Here is a 17956-nt window from a genome sequence, read left to right as displayed (position 1 = left end):
ATTCAGATGTCTGTATTTATCTTCCTATTCACCCTAATAAAAGATCGATTAGGGTGCATAGGATCTCACACCGTCCCTGCTGCCCTGTGCTTTGTGCACAAAGCAGCAGGGAGCTTACCATGGCAGCCATGGATGACTTCAGTAGCGTCCTGGCTGCCATGGTAATCGATTGGAGCCCTGAGATTTCACTGCTGGGGCTCTGATCAGAAGCTACCACTGCACCCCCAATGAAGAGGGAAGGGGACCCTGTGGCCACTGCCAGCAAGGATTATAATTTGTGGGGCTTTGGTGCACTGCGCCACCAATTATTATAATTTATAATACTGGGGTATGGGGGGGGGGGGTATAATACAAATATGGCTGGCAACCACAGTCTATATCACACAGCCGGCACTCTACCTCAATGACAGGGATCCGCCGAACCATGCCAATTAACCCCGCAGGTGCCGCATTTGAGGGGTAAATTGCCTGTAAACCGCAGCTTCCTGTCATTGAGACCGGGTGCCAGGTATGTGATATGGCCGGCACCCGCAGTCTATATTTGCATTGAGGGTAATTCTCATTGGTGGCGCAGCAGCCGGATCACAGTGGGGAGGGACTCTCTCTCCTTCTCCACTGTGCCGGCTGTAATGTGCACCGGATGTTTTAGAGGCATTCAGCACTGACGTGCGACTGCCCCCGTGGTGTCACTAAAATACCACGGTAATTAAGAAAATGGCGATATTGACATTTCTTAATACCGCGGTATACTGTTAATACCGGTTTATTGCTTAACCCTAGTCTAAGTATTTACACACCCATCTCCTTAAATCTAGCATATGGAAACTTTCCTCCTCTTCGTTTTTGGGATTCTGGCAGAAGGAGGGTAAAATAATTTCTTGGGATCTGTGGAAATTGGAAACCACCTTAGGTAGAAAAGCAGGGTCCGGTCTCAACACAATTCTGTCCTCCAAGATCAAGGTATAAGGAGGGGAAGCGGATAAGGGAGAAATCTCCCCTACCCACCTGGCTTATGTAATAGCTACCAGAAAAGCTGTCTTGTAAGACAGCATTTTCAAGGAGATTGGGTCTAATGGTTCAAAAGTACTTTGTGCGAGCATGGAAAGGACAATATTTAAATCTGGGTTTAGAGGAGGGATTTAATCTAATTGATGCCTTTATGAATCGTTTGATCCATGGATGAGATGCCAAAGTACAGTCGAACAATACACTAAGGGCAGAAATCTAAACTTTAAGTGTACTAGGTCTAAATTTTTATTGAGGCCTTCCTGTAAGAAATGTAAAATCTGTGGGAGCTGACCGATCCAAATCCGAGCCTGCAAACCTAATAAAGGTTTTCGAAACTCACAAATGTCAATGGTAACTTTTTACCTACTGGCTAGTAGCGTCTCTACTATCTGATATGACAAACCACTGACTTAAAAAAAAAATATAAAAAAAAATTCCTTAATCAAAATCTTTTTTAAATTTTAAATAAAGTACACATTGCACACAATGATCAGGATCCTGCCAGTCATTTACAAATCTTTTTTAAATTTTAAATAAAGTACACATTGCACACAATGATCAGGATCCTGCCAGTCATTTACATGGGCAAAAATCTAATGCAATGACAATACAGAGCAATACAAAGATTTTGTTAAATAACAAATTTAACTGTCACCCAACTCCCCCCCCCCCCCCCCTCCCACCTCTCTAATATTATCTTGCAGAGGTCATAACCACCCAAGTTAACAGAAAATTTAGCACACGATCCTCATTAATATGTAGCATATACTTAAGATAAATGTCCCATTAAGGACAAGGAATTTCCTTTCAATATCCATGCTGTTAAGTGTAGATTCCCTATTTGAGGTTGATGAAAGGGCCCCTGAAACAACAAATCCTCCCTCTCGGGAAGTATCCAGGGGTCCAAAAGAGACAGCTTCCTTAACCAAGTAAACCATACTTGGGCCAATAGGGGGCTATTAACATTATGGTTGCCTCCTCTCTATTTTCTGGATTACTCTGGGCAAAAGCATAAGAGGGGGAAATGAGCAAACTAGATTCTTGCCCCAAGGTTGTGATAGTGCATCGATCCCCTGGGCCTGATCCCTTGGGTTGAGGGAGAAAACCTTTTGGCATTTCTTGTTTTTATGGGAAGCAAACAGGTCTATTGATGGGGACCCCCAGAGTGTACTATCTGTTCGAGTACCTCCTGGCACAGGCACCACTCTCCCTGACTAACATGGGCACGCTCAGGAAGTCTGCTTGAGGGTTCTCTGACGCTTTTAGATGTTTGCTGCGCTTTTTTTGCAGTTTCTGCTGCGCTTTTTGCAGTTTCTGATTCTCGCAATCCCCCGCCCGCCTCCCCTTGAAAATTCGTTGGTGGACAGTGGGTATACCAGGGTGCCAGCACATTGCTGACACCCTGGTATAAACGGCTGACATCGGTGCTGCGATGTCAGCCGTTTAACCCTTTCCATACATTGGTCCGTACGGACCGCTGTATGGAAAAAGTTAACAGTAAGAGGGAACTCACTCCCTCTCTCATCGGGGGGCTGCAGTGCCTTTGCAGCCCGCCCCCCCTCCCCAATGGAGAGGGAGAGAGCCCCCCTCAGCCCTGTGCTTACCCTTCCCCGTCTGCAAAGTTGTGGCAGACGGGGAAGGTTCCCATGGCAACAGGACGCCTGCTGTCCATGGTGCTGAACAGATCTATGCTAAAAGCAAAGATCTGTTCAGTGTAAGTAAAATACAGTACAGAACCCAGTATATGGTGTACTGTACTGAATTATACAGACATCAGACCCACTGGATCTTCGAGAACCAAGTGGGTCTGGGTCCAAAAAAAAGTTAAGTAAAAAAAAAAAAAAAGAAAAAGTTAAAATCAAAAAACACATTTATCACTGTTTGGTATCGCCTACACATGTTTGGTATCGCCGCGTCCGTAACGACCTGATCTATAAAACGGTCATGTTACTTTCCCCGCACGGTGAACGCCATAAAAAAAAAAAAAAAAAAACTATTAGGAAATTGAAATTTTGCCCGCCTTAGTACCCAAAAAAGGTAATAAAAGTGATCAAAAAAGTCGCATGTACGCCAAAATAGTACCAATCAAACCGTCATCTTATCCCGCAAAAATCATACCCTACCCAAGATAATCGCCCAAAAACTGAAAAAAAACTATGGCTCTCAGACCATGGAAACACTAAAACATGATTTTTTTTGTTTCAAAAATGAAATCATTGTGTATAACTTATATAAATAAATAAAAAGTATACATATTAGGTATCGCCGCGTCCGTATCGACCGGCTCTATAAAAATATCACATGACCTAACCCCTCAGGTGACCACCGTAAAAAAAGCTATTTTTTGTCATCTTACGTCACAATAAAGTGTAATAGCAAGCGATCAAAAAGTCATATGCACCCCAAAATAGTGCCAAACAGTCATCTCATCCTGCAAAAAATGAGACCCTACTTAAGATAATCGCCCAAAAACTGAAAAAACTATGGCTCTTAGACTATGGAGACACAAACATTTTTTTTGTTTTAAAAATAAAATCATTGTGTAAAACTTACATAAATAAAATAAAATTGTATACATATTAGGTATCGCCGCGTCCGTGACAACCTGCTCTATAAAATTACCACATGATCTAACCTGTCAGATGAATGTTGTAAAGAGCAAAAAAAAAAAAACGTGCCCAAAAATCTACTTCTTGTTACCTTGCCGCACAAAAAAGTGTAATATAGAGCAACCAAAAAATCATATGTACCCTAAACTAGTACCAACAAAACTGCCAGCCTATCCCGTAGTTTCTAAAATGGGGTAACTTTTTTGGAGTTTATACTCTGGGATTGCATCAGGGGGGGCTTCAAATGGGACATGGTGTCAAAAAAACCAGTCCAGCAAAATCTGCCTTCCAAAAACCGTACGGCATTCCTTTCCTTCTGCGCCCTGCCGTGTGCCCGTACAGCGGTTTACGACCACATATGGGGTGTTTCTGTAAACTACAGAATCAGGGCCATAAATAATGAGTTTTGTTTGGCTGTTAACCCTTGCTTTGTAATTGGAAAAAAAAAATATTAAAATGGAAAATCTGCCAAAAAAGTGAAATTTTGAAATTGTATCTCAATTTTCCATTAAATTTTGAGCAACACCTAAAGGGTTAACGAAGTTTGTAAAATCAGTTTTGAATACCTTGAGGGGTGCAGTTTATAGAATGGGGTCATAGTTTCTTAGATGGGGTCACTTTTATGGAGTTTCTACTCTAGGGGTGCATCAGGGGGGCTTCAAATGGGACATGGTGTCAAAAAACCAGTCCAGCAAAATCTGGCTTCCAAAAACCATACAGCGCACCTTTCACTCTACGCCCCGCTTAGTTTACGGCCACATATGGGGTGTTTCTGTAAACGGCAGAGTCAGGGCAATAAAGATTCAGTCTTGTTTGGCTGTTTGTTGGTGGAAAAAATGGGTTAAAATGGAAAATTAGGCAAAAAAAATGAATTTCTCAATTTCATCCCCATTTGCCAATAACTCTTGTGCAACACCTAAAGGGTTAAGAAAGTTTGTAAAATCAGTTTTGAATACCTTGAGGGGTGTAGTTTATAGAATGGGGTCATTTTTGGGTGGTTTCTATTATGTAAGCCTCACAAAGTGACTTCAGACTAGGGTTGTTGCGGGTATCGAAAAATCGATACCCAATCGATACTTTTTTACAAGTATCGATTCGGTACTGTGATTTGCACTTTTTCGATACTGGGCTGCGCAGCCCATTATCTCCTATGACACAACATGGCGCTCCGCCAGAAAGACAGTGGAGAAGGCGGGAGAGGGAGAAGGAGGGAGGGATTCCCTCCCTCCTATGACGCTGCCGCCGCTGAGCCCAATGGAGTAAGCGGGCTCTGAAGATGCCTGCATCACTGCCACCAATGACTGTGCGTTTAATTAAAGGAGGAGGAGGGACGGGGGAGGTAATAAACTGCTGCGCCGTCTGACTCTGAGACGAGTGAGCGCTGAGCTCAGCGAACGGCACCAGCGGCAGCGGAGCAGCCTCCTCCTTCGTCCTGAGTCACTCACACTTGTCTTGTGTGCTGCGCCGTCTGACTGAGACGAGTGAGCGCTGAGCTCAGCGAACGGCACCAGCGGCAGCGGAGCAGCCTCCTCCTCCGTCCTGACTCCTAACTGAGTCACTCACGTTTGTCTTGTGTGCTGCGCCGTCTGACTGAGACGAGTGAGCGTCAGCCCGAGCCCCAGAGTCAGTGAGACTGAAAAGCAGCCAGCCCAGCATAGCAGGTACCTAGCCTAGCCCACAGCCAGACCCAGTGCAAGAGTGATGATTAGCCTGCCTCAAAATAAAGGCAGGCAAAAACCATATCTATAAGGAAGACAGCCAGCAAGATTTGGGGTTAATGTGACTCATTAACCCCAATCTTGCCACTACCCATGTTTTAAACATGATGGGGGTCACTTATTTTTAATGTCAGGCTGGGCGCATGCTTTTGGAGTCTTTGGCATGGACCCCATGTGCCTCACATTAATAGTAAGTGACCCCCAAAGTACCATCTAAGGCTACTTTCACACTTGCGTTTGAACGGATCCGATCATATTAATGCAGACGGAGGCTCCGTTCAGTACGGATCCGTCTGCATTAATAACTTAGAAAAATTTATAAGTGCGAAAGTAGCCTGAGCGGATCCGTTCAGACTTTCAATGTAAAGTCAATGGGGGACGGATCCGCTTGAAGATTGAGCCATATGGTGTCATCTTCAAGCGGATCCGTTCCCATTGACTTCCATTAAAAGTCTGGACGGATCCGCACGGCCAGGTGGACAGCTGAACGCTGCAAGCAGCGTTCAGCTGTCCGCCTGTCCGAGCGGAGCGGAGGCTGAACGCCGCCAGACTGATGCAGTCTGAGCGGATCCGCATCCATTCAGACTGCATCAGGGCTGGACGGAAGCGTTCTGCTCGGCTCGTTAGCTCCTTCAAACTAAGACTACTTTCACACTTGTGTCTGAGGCGGATCCGCTCATATAATGCAGACGGTGGCTCCGTTCAGAATGGATCCGTCTGCATTATATTGTTAACAAAAATTCTAAGTGTGAAAGTAGCTTCAGACGGATCCGTCCAGACTTTTACATTGAAAGTCAATGGGGGACGGATCCGTTTGAAGATTGAGCCATATTGTGTCATCTTCAAACGGATCCGTCCCCATTGACTTCCATTGTAAGTCTGGACGGATCCGCACGCCTCCACACGGCCAGGCGGACACCCGAACGCTGCAAGGAGCGTTCGGGTGTCCGCCTGCTGAGCGGAGCGGAGGCTGAACGCTGCCAGACTGATGCATTCTGAGCGGATCCGCATCCACTCAGAATGCATTGGGGCTGGACGGAAGCGTTCGGGGCCGCTTGTGAGCCCCGTTTGAACCACCCGAACGCTAGTGTGAAAGTAGCCTAAGGGGGGAAATAGTTATTAAATAAAAAGTGTAAAAAAAACCCCCACCAAAATATGAAGTATAAATGACCCCCTTTTCCCAATTTCACATATATAAAATATATAAATAATAAACATATTACATATCGCCACGTCAGAAAAGTCCAAACTATTAAAATATAAAAAAAAAATCTAGGTGGTGAACGCCGGAACAGAAAAAAATTAATAAAAACTGCGCGATTCGCCATTTTTAAACATGTGGAATGCACGTGGCTTTTTTGGTTTATTTTTTTCGCGTGGTATCGAATGGTATCGAGTATCGCAATACTTTTTCATGGTATCGAAACCGAATCAAAAATTTGGTATCGCAACAACTCTACTTCAGACCTGTAGTGGTCCCTAAAAATTTGGTTTTTGCAAATTTCTGAAAAATTTCAAGATTTGCTTCTAAACTTCTAAGCCTTGTAACATCCCCCAAAAATAAAATATCATTCCCAAAATGCTACAAACATAAAGTAGACATATGGGGAATGTAACGTAATCACAATTTTTGGGTGTATTACTATGTATTACAGAAGTAGAGAAACTGAAACTTTGAAATTTGCTAATTCTTCAAAATATTTGGTAAATATGGTATTTTTTTATGTAACAAAAAGTTAATTTTTTTGACCCAATTTTAGCAGCGTCATGAAGTACAATATGTGACGAAAAAACAATCTCAGAACGGCCTGGGTAAGTCAAAGCGTTTTAAAGTTATCAGCACTTGAAGTGACACTGGTCAGATTTGCAAAAAATGGCCAAGTCCTTAAGGTGAAATGGGGCTGAGTCCTTAAGGGGTTAATCCTAGAATTCACATTGCCTCCCTTAGAGGGGTCATTCTGGACTTGCTGAATTCCCCTATCCTTTGTTGTATAGACAGAAGCTTCCCCATTGGGAGGTAGGACTTTTGGGATAAGGAATCTAGCTGAATTCCCAGGAAGGTGCATTGGTAACTCAGCGTCAGACACGATTTTTCCCAGTTTATAATGCAGCCCAAGTTCATTAATGTCTTCAACACCTCCTGAACTTGAGCTGAAATGGAACCTGGAGACTGTGCCACCACAAGCAGGTCGTCTAGATGAGGAATAATAATGTCTGACCACCTTATTTGTGCCTTCACCTCCCCCATCAATTTCGTAAATATTCTGGGTGCCTGCGATATTCCAAAGGGGAGGGCTCTGAACTAAAAGGTGGACAACTGACCTTTTTGACCTGTATTGCCACCCTGAGTTATTTTTGAGACGAGGGCTGTGTGGGTATGGTAATAGGAGTCCTTGATATCTAGGACACCAGGATATCTGTGATGCCATGACACAGTTGGGAAACAAATGAAGAATTACCGATAGATTCCATGCAAAATTTTTGGTATGTTAGATATAGATTCAGGTCCTTTAAGTTTATTATAGTCTGATAAGACCCATTTGGTTTGGGGACTAGAAAAAGCGTGGAATAAAACCCCTCTCCCATTTCTTCTGATGGAACTGGGATTAGAACCGATTTGTCCATTAGGCTTCTTATTTCTCCTAATAATGCCGTCTGTTTCGGAGAGTGCCGATTTAAGGCTTTAATTTCTAACCTTTCTGGTGGGGAGGGAGGGGGGTCTTTTGAATTTCAACCAGTAGCCTTCTTTTATAATATCCTTTACCCATGTACTTTATGTTATACTTTGCCAGGTTTGAAAACAAAGACAGACAACACACACAAAAACACACACACTTGGATTTGAATAAAAGGCCTTTTGATTTGTCCATCCTCCTTATTGCCTTTCTTTTGAAATCTGTCGTCATTCTTTTTGTCTCTGAAACGTCTCTTGTCTCTGTTTAGGAAAACTTGCCACCGGAAACCCCTTTTTCCTATCAGATGCTTTGTCTAATATTTTATCAAGTATTGGGCCAAACTAAAAATCACCCTGGCAAAGAATGGCACACAATTTTGACTTAGAAGCAACATTTCCTTTCTAACCCTTCAGCCAAAGAGATCTGGCCGAGTTTGACAACGCGGCTGCTCTGGCCAATTACCTTAGAGCAGGCATGGCCAACCTGCGGCTCTCCAGCTGTTGTAAAACTACAACTCCTACCATGCCCTGCTGTAGGTCAATAGCTGTAGGCAGTCTGAGCATGCTGGGAGTTGTAGTTTTGCAACAGCTGGAGAGCCTCAGGTTGGCCATCCATGCCTTAGAGCACCCGCCGATGCATCAGAAATAAAATCTACCGCTTTTATCATTGTTGGAATTGCTTCCAGCAGCTGCTCCCTTGGGGTTCTGTTAGCAATGTGCGACTCTAACTCCCCTAACCAGATTTTAAGTGACCTAGCAACTTAAGTTGTAGCAATATTTGGCTTTAAGGAAGATGTAGATGCTTTCCAATTTTTGTGTCCACCCTTTTATCCATTGGATCCTTAAGGGAGCCAGATCTTCAAATGGGAGTGCCGATTTCTTATTAACCACTTCAACCCCCCTAGCTGAAACACCTTTAATGACCAGGCCACTTTTTACACTTCTGCACTACACTACTTTCACCGTTTATTGCTCGGTCATGCAACTTACCACCCAAATGAATTTTACCTCTTTTCTTCTCACTAATTCATTTGGTGGTATTTCATTGCTGCTTGACATTTTAACTTTTTTTGTTATTAATCAAAATTAAACGATTTGTTTGCAAAAAAAATATGTCATTTTTCACTTTCAGTGACATCCATATATACATTTTTCGCTAAATTTATTGTTCTACATGTCTTTGATAAAAAAAAAATATATGTTTGGGTAAAAAATAAAAAAAGTGGTTTGGGTAAAAGTTATAGCGTTTACAAACGTTGTGAATTTCCGCTTTTTGAAGCAGCTCTGACTTTCTGAGCACCTGTCATGTTTCCTGAGGTTCTACAATGCCCAAACAGTACAAACACCCCACAAATGACCCCATTCCGGAAAGTAGACACCCTAAGGCCTCTTTCACACGGGCGTCAGTGTTTTTTGCCCGGATAAGAGGCGGGTGCGTTGCGGGAAAATGCGCGATTTTTCCACGAGAGTGCAAAACATTGTCATGCGTTTTGCACTCGCATGAGAAAAATCGAGCATGTTTGGTACCCAAACCCGAACTTTTTCACAGAAGTTCGGGCTTGGGATTGATGTTCTGAAGATTGTATTAGGCTGCAAAAAAGTGTCACACATCTGGTATCGCCGTACTCAGGAGAAGTTGGGGAATGTGTTTTGGGGTGTCATTTTACATATACCCATGCTGGGTGAGAGAAATATCTTGGCAAAAGACAACTTTTCCCATTTTTTTTTATACAAAGTTGGCATTTGACCAAGATATTTATCTCACCCAGCATGGGTATATGTAAAATGACACCCCAAAACACATTTCCCAACTTCTCCTGAGTACGGCGATACCAGATGTGTTTTTGCAGCCTAGGTGGGCAAAGGGGCCCACATTCCAAAGAGCACCTTTAGGATTTCACCGGCCATTTTTTTACAGATTTTGATTTCAAACTACTTTGCACACATTAGAGCCCCTAAATTGCCAGGGCAGTATAACTACCCCACAAGTGACCCCATTTTGGGAAGAAGACACCCCAAGGTATTCCGTGAGGGGCAAGGCGAGTTCCTAGAATTTTTTATTTTTTGTCACAAGTTAGTGGAACATGAGACTTTGTAAGAAAAGAAAAAAAAGAAAAAAAAAAATCATCATTTTCTGCTAAATTGTGACAAAAAAAAAAAAAATTATAGGAACTCGCCATGCCCCTCACAGAATACCTTGGGCTGTCTTCTTCCCAAAATGGGGTCACTTTATGGGGTAGTTATACTGCCCTGGCATTTTAGGGGCCCATATGCGTGAGAAGTAGTTTGCAATCAAAATCTGTAAAAAATGACCGGTGAAATCCGAAAGGTGCTCTTTGGAATGTGTGCCCCTTTGCCCACCTAGGCGGCATAAAAGTGTCACACATGTGGAATCGCCGTACTCAGGAGAAGTTGGGGAATGTGTTTTGGGGTGTCATTTTACATATACTCCTGCTGGGTGAGAGAAATATCTTGGCAAAAGACAACTTTTCCCATTTTTTTTAATACAAAGTTGGCATTTGACCAAGATATTTCTCTCACCCAGCATGGGTATATGTAAAATGACACCCCAAAACACATTCCCCAACTTCTCCCGAGTACGGCGATACCACATGTGTGACACTTTTTTGCAGCCTAGATGCGCAAAGCGGCCCAAATTCCTTTTAGGAGGGCATTTTTAGACATTTGGATCCCAGACTTCTTCTCACGCTTTCGGGCCCCTAAAACGCCAGGGCAGTATAAATACCCCACATGTGACCCCATTTTGGAAAGAAGACACCCCAAGGTATTGAATGAGGGGCATGACGAGTTCATAGAATTTTTTTATTTCTTTGGCACAAGTTAGCGGAAATTGTTTTTTTTTTTTTTTTTTTTTTTTTTTTTCCCCTCACAAAGTTTCTCTTTACGCTAACTTGGGACAAAAATTTAAATCTTTCATGGGCTCAATATGCCCCTCACGGAATACCTTGGGGTGTCTTCTTTCCGAAATGGGGTCACATGTGGGGTATTTATAAAGCCCTGGCATTTTAGGGGCCCTAAAGCGTGAGAAGAAGTCTGGAATATAAATGTCAAAATATTTTTACGCATTTGGATTCAGTGAGGGGTATGGTAAGTTCATGTGAGATTTTATTTTTTGACACAAGTTAGTGGAATATGAGACTTTGTAAGAAAAATAAAATATCTATTTCCGCTAACTTGTGCCAAAAAAAATTCTAAATGGAGCCTTACAGGGTAACCAATGATCAATGACAGGGGGGTGATCAGGGAGTCTGTATGGGGTGATCACCCCCCTGTCATTGATCACCCCCCTGTAAGGCTCCATTCAGACATCCGTATGCGTTTTGCGGATACGATCCATGTATCGGTGGATCCGTAAAAATCATACAGACGTCTGAATGGAGCCTTACAGGGGGGTGATCAATGACAGGGGGGGTGTAGTGTAGTGGTGTTTGGTGCTACTTTAAATGGAGCCTTACAGGGGGGTGATCAATGACAGGGGGGGTGTAGTGTAGTGGTGTTTGGTGCTACTTTACACAGCTACCTGTGTCCTCTGGTGGTCGATCCAAACAAAAGGGACCACCAGAGGACCAGGTATATTAGACACTTATCAAAACAGCGTCTAATATACCAGTAAAGGGTAAAAAAAAAAAAAAATCGGATCTCCAGCCTGCCAGCGAACGATCGCCGCTGGCAGGCTGGAGATCCTGTATCTTACTTTCCGATCCTGTGAACGCGCGCGCCTGTGTGCGCGCGTTCACAGGAGGTCTCGGCTCTCGCGAGATGACGCGTATATGCGTCACTCTGCGCAGAGATGCCGCCTCCGGACCGCGATTCTGCGTTAGGCGGTCCGGAGGAGGTTAAAGGGTTTCTGTCATCAGGAAAATGGTTATTAACGTGGCTGACATTAGTGATGTACTAATGACAGCTGAACATAACTATTTTAGTGCCATCTCACTGCATGCCGCAGTTACAGAGAAAAAAAATAAAAAAAATTATATGCAAATATCAGTTCTCCCACCTCTGGCCACGCCCTGCTACACTTGATTGACAGGGCCAGGCAGTGCTGGTCTCCTTCTGTCGGCCCTGTCTGCCGTGGAAATCTCGCGCCTGCACCGTCCCGTTCAGTATTCGGCGCAGGTAGTGAAGGACACTCGCTGGCTGACAGCTCACTCACTGCGTCAAATACTAAACGGGGCGGGGCAGGCGCGAGATTTCCACGGAAGACAGGGTTGGCAGGAGGAGACCAGCACTGCCTGGCCCTGTCAATCAAGTATAGCAGGGCGTGGGCAGAGGTGGGAGAGCAGAGCCTCTAGGAGCAGGAATGGTTCTGCATACGGTCCGGAAAAAAAATTAAATAAATAAAAAGACAATACATTTGTGTACATGAGCCCTAAGTCAGTGGTGCCGGATCAGTTTTTTTTTTGACACACAAGAAAACAGATACGTCACTCATTCACTTACAATGGTTTTACCGACGGATCCAGCATGAATATTTTAGAGATAATACAATCGGATCTGTTCATAACAGATGCAGCCAGTTGTATTATCATGATGGAAGTGTTTTTTGCTGAACCCTGCCAGATCCATCAAAAACGCATATGTGAAAGTAGTCCAAGACCGTAAGAAGAATAAAGTAAAAGTTTTGGAATTGCCAAGTCAAAGTCCTGACCTTAATCCAATAGAAATTTTGTAGAAGAACCTTAAGCGAGCAGTTCATGGCAGGAATCTCACCATCATAACAGAGTTAAAGCTGTTTTGAACATTTCTAAGGTGATATGCAGTACTAAACGATTACTGGAAACGTTTAGTTGCAGTTATTTCTGGGGAGGTCGCATACTGGAGGCAAAGCTTCACATACTTTTGCCACGGATGTGATATTGGTTCATTTTCTTCAGTAAATAACCACATCTAATATTTTTGATCCATTTGCTTGAGCTGGTTATCTTTACCTACTTTTAGGACTTGTGTGAAAATCTGAAGTCTTTTTGGTGAAATGTAAAAAATTCGGAAGGGTTCACAAACTTTCAAACACTACTGTACATATCATTTATAAGCTCACAGCCTATTAACATGAATTACCTTTTCTTAACTTTTTTCTTCTGTTGCAATGGATCGTATACAGTGTATGGAAAGTGCTTCATAAAATGATGCCTGAAATCTTTAAGATAACATTTCCTTAGCCAACCATCCTGTATGGAAAAACACATGCACTTTTAAGTTCACAATGCTTTGTACCACAAGACCGGCATAGCAAGAATCAAGGTATTTACAAGTATGTAAGGCCAGCTCCAAATACAGGTCCTTCTAAAAAAAATTAGCATATTGTGATAAAGTTCATTATTTTCTGTAATGTACTGATAAACATTAGACTTTCTTATATTTTAGATTCATTACACACAACTGAAGTAGTTCAAGCCTTTTATTGTTTTAATATTGATGATTTTGGCATACAGCTCATGAAAACCCCAAATTCCTATCTAAAAAAAAATTGGCATGAAAAGGTTCTCTAAACGAGCTATTATCCTAATCATCTGAATCCACTAATTAACTCTAAACACCTGCAAAAGATTCCTGAGGCTTTTAAAAACTCCCAGCCTGGTTCATTACTCAAAACCGCAATCATGGGTAAGACTGCCGACCTGACTGCTGTCCAGAAGGCCATCATTGACACCCTCAAGCAAGAGGGTAAGACGCAAAGAAATTTCTGAACGAATAGGCTGTTCCCAGAGTGCTGTATCAAGGCACCTCAGTGGGAAGTCTGTGGGAAGGAAAAAGTGTGGCAGAAAATGCTGCACAACGAGAAGAGGTGACTGGACCCTGAGGAAGATTGTGGAGAAGGACCGATTCCAGACCTTGGGGGACCTGCGGAAGCAGTGGACTGAGTCTGGAGTAGAAACATCCAGAGCCACCGTGTACAGGCGTGTGCAGGAAATGGGCTACAGGTGCCGCATTCCCCAGGTCAAGCCACTTTTGAACCAGAAACAGCAGCAGAAGTGCCTGACCTGGGCTACAGAGAAGCAGCACTGGACTGTTGCTCAGTGGTTCAAAGTACTTTTTTCGGATGAAAGCAAATTTTGCATGTCATTCGGAAATCAAAGTGCCAGAGTCTGGAGGAAGACTGGGAAGAGGGAAATGCCAAAATGCCTGAAGTCCAGTGTCAAGTACCCACAGTCAGTGATGGTCTGGGGTGCCATGTCAGCTGCTGATGTTGGTCCACTGTGTTTTATCAAGGGCAGGGTCAATGCAGCTAGCTATCAGGAGATTTTGGAGCACTTCATGCTTCCATCTGCTGAAAAGCTTTATGGAGATGAAGATTTCATTTTTCAGCACGACCTGGCACCTGCTCACAGTGCCAAAACCACTGGTAAATGGTTTACTGACCATGGTATTACTGTGCTCAATTGGCCTGCCAACTCTCCCGACCTGAACCCCATAGAGAATCTGTGGGATATTGGGAAGAGAAAGTTGAGAGACGCAAGACCCAACACTCTGGATGAGCTTAAGGCCGCTATCAAAGCATCCTGGGCCTCCATAACACCTCAGCAGTGCCACAGGCTGATTGCCTCCATGCCACGCCGCATTGAAGCAGTCATTTCTGCAAGAGGATTCCCGACCAAGTATTGAGTGCAGAACTGAACATAATTATTTGAAGGTTGACTTTTTTTGTATTAAAAACACTTTTCTTTTATTGGTCGGATGAAATATGCTAATTTTTTTTAGATAGGAATTTGGGGTTTTCATGAGCTGTATGCCAAAATCATCAATATTAAAACAATAAAAGGCTTAAAACTACTTCAGTTGTGTGTAATGAATCTAAAATATATGAAAGTCTAAAGTTTATCAGTACATTACAGAAAATAATGAACTTTATTACAATATGCTAATTTTTTTTAGAAGGACCTGTATATGTGGCAGTCCGGCTCAGTTCCCTTCCAGTGAGCTGAAGAATATGCCAGGACGAAACTGAAGCAAGAACTGATCCCATAGTTTTCTAAGGGATCGTTCATATTCATCCAGTGCATTACTGATGACGCCGGATGTCAAATGGCACCAGACTGTCCGGCGCCATCTGTGTACAGTGCAGTGCACCTATGTCAGCTGTGTCCAGGCCTGAAGTAGCTGGCCAGACACAACTGATAAGTGAAAGGGGCTTAATGCGACCATGACAAAATAAGTGCAGTTTAATTCACTATATAATTCAAATTCTCTGTACAAATGCAAGTCAACTAGGCAAGGCTACTTTCACACTAGCGTTTTCAGCAGATCTGTCATGGGTCTGCAAAAACACTTCCGTTACCATAATGCAAACGTATGCATCAGTTATGAACGGATCAGTTTGTATTATGTCTTCTATAGCCATGACAGATCCGTCATAACACCATTTAAAGTCAATGGGGGACGGCTCAGTTTTCCATTTTGTTAGAGAAAACAGATCCATCCCAATTGACTTACATTGTGTGCAAGGACGGAACCGTCTTGCTCCGCACCACATCACGGACAGAAAAACTATGCTTGCAGCGTTGTTTTGTCCACGATGGGTGCACGACCAAATGGAACAGTTCAGTTTTGTCCCCATTGACAATGAATGGGGACAAAAGTGTCAAGCGTTTTCTTCAGCTATTAAGATCCTATGACTAGCTCAATAGCGGAATTGAAAACGCTAATGTGAAAGTAGCCCAAGCATGGCTTACAGCATTTCCAGCCACTACCCGCAGGTTAAGAACAGCAGAAGGAGAGCACAGCGCAGACCTGTGCACTATTGGAACAGCGAAAGCGGTGGATCAGCGAGACGAGTATAAAGCAGTTTCTTTTTCTTTTAACCATGTGCAGGCTACAAGGCAGAGTTTTAATGTGATGACATATCCCTTCAAAAGGTGAAACTGTGCTTTAAATATATGATGGTAAACAGGTATTCCAAGCATCAAAATTTATAATGCTAGATTGGTGGAATATGGGAGATAGGACAATGCATACGCCTCAGCTGTTTGCATAGCTCCCATTCACTACAATGGCAGTTATGGAAACAGTGGAGTACCAAGGGCCGGCACTTGAAGGGGTTTTCTCAACACGCTATTTCATACTTACCTGCTCCCGGCGCGCAGTCCACTTGCTGGTTTCGGCACTCGGCAGGGGGCGGGCTCCATCTTCATTGAAGTCTTGTCCCGGCCGGGCCGTGTACTGTACTGAACGCGCACGCGCCCTCGGCATGCGCGTTCAGTACATTGCGCGGCCGGCTGGGAGAAGAAAAGACGACATCTGCGCACATGCGGCCACCGCGATTCCTGAGAAGAGCGGTGGCCGTCACCAGGGGAGACGGAAGACAGTCAGGTAAGCACAGGTTTATTTTTTTTTCTAAAGGGGTGGGGATTTGTTAATGAAATATATTTAGAAAAATGATCACTGTTAAATCATTAACAGATTTAACAGTGATCATTAAGATGATAATACCTCTTTAAACCCATCTAGCTGTGAAAATGGCAAAATGAGAACCATTTTAAATGACAGAAAGGAAGACTAAGCAGTTGTGTGAAATAGAAGTTTTACCAACTTGACAGTTCCAGCGCATATGAAGATCAAAGAGGGAGTGTTTCCACACAAAACTCACTCTCTATCAGGCTATCTAGAGAGCTAAGAAAGAAAGACTATGGCAACCTAGGCAACATACTACATGGTCAGCCTTCAAGTAAAAATTTGTGTCATGGAATTCTACATGTTTCCCTACAGCAGGCACAATGGCAATGGTTGGCCAATAGTTTAAGGGTTATTTCCATTTTGGACATAGTGATATGCCACCAATGTCTTCTAGATCCCCAAAATAATAGTGCTCAGCTATTTCAGTAAGCCCCACAGAAATAAATGGAGCCCTGGCCACACAGGTGAGGTGTGCTTCTCATAGAAATCAATAGAGGGTGCGTGATGCGCCCTCTGGCACTTTGCAGACTCTATTCTAATTTTAGACCCAAACTCATCAGACATTGGGAGTCTATCGAAGCAATATGCCCCCTAATGTCCAAGACAGGAATACCCCTTTAAAGTGCTGAAGAAACTGTGGCTTAGCTGTCATGCCATCACTTACAATCACGGGGTGCGGTGCTGAGTACTTGGCATGGCAGCTGTGGGCCTACAGAAGGCTTCCAGGCCTGCCATGTCCCAGCCACTATTACATTCTGCCTCAGAATGACTACACACTGTAATACAGCAGTTTACAAGGCATATTACAAGCAATTAGGTACAGACCAAAAGGTTGGACACACCTTCTCATTCAAAGAGTTTTCTTTATTTTCATGACTAGGAAAATTGTAGATTCACACTGAAGGCATCAAAACTATGAATTAACACATGTGGAATAATATACATAACAAAAAAGTGTGAAACTGAAAATATGTCATATTCTAGGTTCTTCAAAGTAGACACCTTTTGCTTTAATTACTGCTTTGCACACTCTTGGCATTCTCTTGATGAGCTTCAAGAGGTAGTCACCTGAAATGGTCTTCCAACAGTCTTGAAGGAGTTCCCAGAGATGCTTAGCACTTGTTGGCCCTTTTTGCCTTCACTCTGCGGTCCAGCTCACCCCAAACCATCTCGATTGGGTTCAGGTCCGGTGACTGTGGAGGCCAGGTCATCTGGCGCAGCACCCGATCACTATACTTCATGGTCAAATAGCCCTTACACAGCCTGGAGGTGTGTTTGGGGTCATTGCCATGTTGAAAAATAAATGATGGTCCAACGAAACGCAAACCGGATGGAATAGCATGCCGCTGCAAGATGCTGCGGTAGCCATGCTGGTTCAGTATGCCTTCAATTTTGAATAAATCCCCAACAGTGTCACCAGCAAAGCACCCCCCACACCATCACACCTCCTCCTCCATGCTTCACGGTGGGAACCAGGCATGTAGAGTCCATCCGTTCACCTTTTCTGTGTCGCACAAAGACACGGTGGTTGGAAC

General features: G+C 43.5%; 1 protein-coding gene across 1 annotated transcript in view; it reads right to left on the bottom strand.

The window, feature by feature from the left end:
• Positions 1 to 17956, bottom strand: part of TEX10 (testis expressed 10) — a 184509-nt gene that overhangs the window by 130553 nt on the left and 36000 nt on the right. Inside the window, exon 4 of the mRNA XM_044295097.1 lies at positions 13089 to 13198. Coding sequence (XP_044151032.1) covers positions 13089 to 13198 — 110 coding nt within the window. The remainder of the gene's footprint in view (positions 1 to 13088; positions 13199 to 17956) is intronic.

This window comes from Bufo gargarizans, chromosome 5 (genome assembly GCF_014858855.1).
Source record: "Bufo gargarizans isolate SCDJY-AF-19 chromosome 5, ASM1485885v1, whole genome shotgun sequence".
In the NCBI taxonomy this organism is placed as follows: Eukaryota; Metazoa; Chordata; class Amphibia; order Anura; family Bufonidae; genus Bufo; species Bufo gargarizans.
The sequence above is the reverse complement of the archived record's forward strand: the minus strand, read 5'-3'. Positions and strand labels throughout refer to the sequence as shown.